Source organism: Nuphar pumila, chromosome 10 (genome assembly GCF_984573655.1).
Source record: "Nuphar pumila chromosome 10, dmNupPumi1.hap1.1, whole genome shotgun sequence".
Classification (NCBI taxonomy): Eukaryota; Viridiplantae; Streptophyta; class Magnoliopsida; order Nymphaeales; family Nymphaeaceae; genus Nuphar; species Nuphar pumila.
In genome coordinates this window covers 111,526,445-111,531,177 of record NC_143258.1, presented here as the reverse complement: position 1 = coordinate 111,531,177, position 4,733 = coordinate 111,526,445, and the positions used below count along the sequence as shown (strand labels likewise).

The 4,733-nt window shown below is 48.1% G+C and overlaps 1 protein-coding gene across 1 annotated transcript; it reads right to left on the bottom strand.

The window, feature by feature from the left end:
• Positions 1-1,168: 1,168 nt before the first annotated feature.
• Positions 1,169-4,677, bottom strand: LOC149827921 (uncharacterized). Its single transcript, XM_090018601.1, has 4 exons — positions 4,546-4,677; positions 4,284-4,403; positions 1,921-2,559; positions 1,169-1,808 (listed from the first exon to the last, which is right to left on the bottom strand). The coding sequence occupies exons 1-4, from the start codon at positions 4,648-4,650 to the stop codon at positions 1,377-1,379; spliced, it is 1,296 nt and encodes a 431-aa protein (XP_089874727.1). The 5' UTR covers positions 4,651-4,677; the 3' UTR covers positions 1,169-1,376.
• Positions 4,678-4,733: the final 56 nt, after the last annotated feature.

Below are 4,733 nucleotides of genomic sequence, written 5' to 3'. Positions count from 1 at the left end.
TGAGATTAATCAAAATGAAGAGTGGCTCTGGTGCCATAAAGCTTGTATGGCTCTTGTTCTGGTAGGGTCCTCTAATCCCAGCTTGCCTTTAAGAAAAAAAAATGCCTCACTTCCCATCTCAAATGCATAAACGCCCATCCTAGCACCCACCCAGATTCCAAACGGGACGACCATGAGTGTTTGACCAAGATTTTGCCTCGGGTACACCAAATGCATAAACGCCCATCCCAACGCCGAGATTCCAAACAGGCCCTTAGGCCTTTGGTAGGGGTGGCAATTTCTGACACGACCCGCCAACCCGCCTCTTAGGCGGGTTCGGGTTGGGCTTAAGCCAACCCGTTTAATAAACGGGTCGACCCGCGTAACCCGTTTATTAAACAGGTCGGGTTTGGGTTGGGGGTATGCCAACCCGGCTGACCCGTTTAATAAACGGGTTAGGCGGGTGGGCCAACCCGCCAACCCGTCTGCCAACCCGTCAACCCGCCAACCCAACCCGTCGACCCGTCAACCTGACCCGCGAACCTGAGAACCCGTTTACCCGACCCAACCCATTTATTAAATGGGTTGGTGGGTCGTGTCGGGTTACCCGTTTATTAAACGGGTCGGGTTCGTGTTTGCCACAGCCGATCCGTTTAATAAACGGGTCGGGTTCGGGTTGAGGTATGCTGACCCGTCAACCCGACACGATTGCCACCCCTAGCCTTTGGTGAGGAGGTATCTTCAAGGACGAAGGCAGCAAACTAGACGGACACTAACTGAGGTATTGATACGATGAGCGGTTAAACATGAAACTTTTATTAGTTAGGTGGCAAACTAATTTTATATTGTACTATTTGATATGATAAAAAATAGATTGAGAATACAACCAACCTGTGATCATATACGTAATAAGTTGGCTCTGATCCAACAACCAGTATCTGATGCACACAGAAGGGTATGAAGCTGGGGTAGGACCAGATTTGTTTGTGGGAATCGGTCTCGACTCTCGTGTACTTGCGTTAATGTGTGATGGGGTATAGCCTACCAGTGCTAGGTACTCTTTCAAACTTTACTAAGTCAGGCTGAACCAGACGCCTACTTGGTCATGCTAGTTGCTGTGTTGCCCAAAGTCTGGTGTGTTTGTCGACAAACACCCGGAAGCACAAGTTGCAAACCTGAGTGGACTTGCTGAAACCATATCTCTGTACAACGGGGCCTAGAATGGCTACTGATCTCTATGATACTACAATCTTTAAAATTCCACACATTCACCAAGACCTAACCAGCCGATTAGGAGAGCAAATGAAGCAGCCATCAGCAAGTTTGATCAAATCGAATGAGTTAACTTGCAAGCATACTGAACTCAACTGCATGAGGAGAGGAGTCAGGACCTACCGTCAACCCTGAGGAGCCCTGCGCTTCCCAAACAAACCCTTCATGGCCACCAGAGAAGGGGAAGAGCGTCTCTGCAGGCTGATGGATGGTGGCGTTGCAGCAGGAAGCAAGCCTCGGGAATAGCTTCGGATAACCGGCCTTCTATTTACAACCATTGATTCAGTGAGAGGTAGCGTTGGCTTGTGTTGATTGGAGGAGCTCCTAATTGATGCGGGTAGCTTCACCACCGTTGTTCTTGCGCCATTCACATCGTGGGTTTCGTTGTCCTTCTCCACATCCTGCTGAGAAGAAGCCTTATGGCTGTCCCTGTGATTTGCTACCACCGTGAGCTTCTTTTGGCTTTGGACATTGAGTTGTTCTTGGTTGTCCTTCAAGAGTTGCCAGAGCAGCTTGTCGTCCAGCTCCAGGTTTTGGCGCTTCTCAACCACCACATGCTGGAACATGAAGGAAGGAACACAACCAAGAGGATGAGAAAAAGCAAAGATTAAGAATTCATCAAGGCTCGGAACTGTGCCAGGTCCAACTCATGATCAATATGGTTCTCACCTGGCCGGAGTCGCCCACTCGGTCAAAGGTGTAGCAGCAGAACCTATGTTCCCAATCCTCCACCTTCTTCCGCAACCTCCTCACCTCCTCTTCGTACTCCACCAGCCTGCTCCTCGCGGATCGATTGGCCTCCTCCTCGGATCGGATCTTCTTCCTCGCCTCCTCCAACTCGAACCCTCTCCGCGCGACCACCGCCTCCATCTCGACCACCGCTACCAGGAGGCGCCGGGCGGCCTCCGCCACCCCGTCGGCCTTCATCCCCCTGGCGAACCCCAGGAGTGGGCTGCAGAACTCCGCCGCCATGCGGCAGATGGCCGCTTCGACCTCCTCCGCCACCGCCGAGAGGGCAACGTCGAAGCTCCGGAAGGTGGCCCGCTGTACGTTGATGGCCAAGAGCAGCGGTGGCGACGCGGCCTCCTCCTGGGCGGCCTTCGCCAAGTGGGTCACGATCGCTTGGTGGGTCCTATGGAGGGACGACCGGCGGTCTGCCACCTTCTGGTAGATCGCGTCCAAGTGTTCGTTGACAGTCGACTCGGTGGTTCGGAGGAACGAGACGATCTGTCTTAATCTCCGGTTCTCTATTTCAGCGATCTTCCGAGTTTCCGATTCGGCCATTGACCCGCTGCTCGCAGCCACCTCCTGTCACCCACACCACAAAACTTTTGAGAAACCCTCTCAAATAGACCTGAGAATCGAATCTCAGCTGCTCGGCTGCACAGAGCCGCACCTGTCCTGGTCGGTGTTGGTTCATGTGCACTAAACGGTCAGGTTTGGCTCGGATGTAGGCATTTATTGAATCAGACCTGATTGTAGACTGCTTGAGCGGATTCGGAATTGGATTTTAATAACGAGTCCAGATCCAACAAGTTTAGCTTTTACGTATAAGATATAATATTCTGCACCAAATCCCAATAGGGTTTGAGATTCAGGTTGGATATCCGACCAAACCCAAATCCGCTTAGTCAAATTTTCAGCAGGAATCCAATCCATAATCAAATCTGTACAAGGTATAATATCCGAATCTGAATAAATGTAAGTGTTACGTTAAGCCAGTCATATCAGCATTCGGTTTTAGCTTTTTCCATCTAGATCCGAATCTGATTATGCAAAGTCCAATTAGATTGGATTTAGCTGTGCGTAGAGCTGAACCAAATCTGCTCTGTTCATATCCCTATCCAAACGCTATTATTAATAGGATACATTGTTATATAAGTCAAGGGATTCGTTTTGTGGATTGGACATCCAACGGTCCAATTACCATTTGCCCAGATACGGTCACTCGATAAAGCCTTTACAAGATCCAATTATCTGGAATGCCCCATCCTTTTGGGGTTTCCATATCCCACCCAGAAAAACCTGAATCTGATTAAAAACTTTAAGATCTTACATGACAATTACTATCCAGTGGGGGCAAGAAGCCAACTAGATCCAGATTCGATAAGGCCATTCCCGAACCCAATGTGGATCAGGTTATGTCCGAATAGGGGTTGTACTCGAACTGTTAAGCATCTGAACTTATCCAATCTGGTTTAAATCTGATCCAGTGAAGAACCAAACCTTAATTTATGCCTAAATTGATAAGGACTATCATGTCTATGTACCCCACCCTAACTATAGACCCGAACCTGATGACTCACGTTAATCATTTAAAATTGATTCAAGTTCGTGTCTAAAATTTTGGGTTGATTGAAAACGTTTCTTGGCAAGTGTGGATCCGACCCGCTCACATTGAGTTCTCGAGTCCCTCCAAGGTCAATTTTTTATTGCAGTGTAAAAACAGACAGAATGAACTAATTAAAAATAGATAAAAACAATTATTTCCGCAGGAAATTTGCAAAAAAATAAAATAGAAAAGTGACAAAATATCCTCAAATCCTCCATGCCATAGTGCAAAAATCGATACTTGATAGGAACACTAGAGGCATTTTCGTCATTTAAGGGATTCAACTGCCTGAGTGCTCCGTTTTTTATCAATTTCTGGAATCTCACCAAGAAATTCGGCCGGAGAACGGCGACTTGTCTGCCTCTCGTGATATAAAACGATCATTTTCGTCATCGGAGGAATTCAAAATACTGAAATCCCGTCCCTTTCGAAAGAAAAAAAAAACTCCGGCGACGTGATCGGCGATTCGATTTCGTGCTTTCTTCAGGTACGATTTTCGATTCCCTAGTTTTTCAGATGAAAGATGCCCCCCTGTTGTTCATCATAAGATTTCAAATGGCCAAATTTCCCTGTTTTGGGAAAACTCCGGAGAAATCTAGCCGGAATCCGGCACAGATATGAATTTTCTTCAGATAGGATTTATTTCTTTGTTGAATCGGCTAACGAGAGAAGGAACCGATGAAAGGAAAAAATCGTTTACCTTGTAGATGTTCTGCATCATCACGATCCTGCACGACGTTCCCTCCTTGGCCATTTCCTCCGATTTGAGATCCACGAGGCGCATCAACGGCACGGAGAGAGACGTGAAGATGTCTTCGGCCTGAAACAAAAGGCAGGAACCCGATCGATTCGTTTCAATCGCACTTCTTTTTCTCTCCGCGTTCCTGATTGGAACAAGATCGGGTGAAGACGAAGACGAAAAAGAAGAAGAGGAGGAGGAGGAGAGTTTAACAGGGTTCTACTTGGAGAAGGCCAGCCTTGACGTGCGATTCGAGGAGTCGGAACGCCGATTTCAACTCCTCGTGGAGGCGGACGACCCGATCGAGCTTCTGACGGATGCCAGCCATCGATCGATGCCTGCTATCCGTTCTCCGTTTCTCCTTCCTTCCTTCTCGAGAACCAAAAGGGAAAAGCGGTTCGTCGTCAGGCT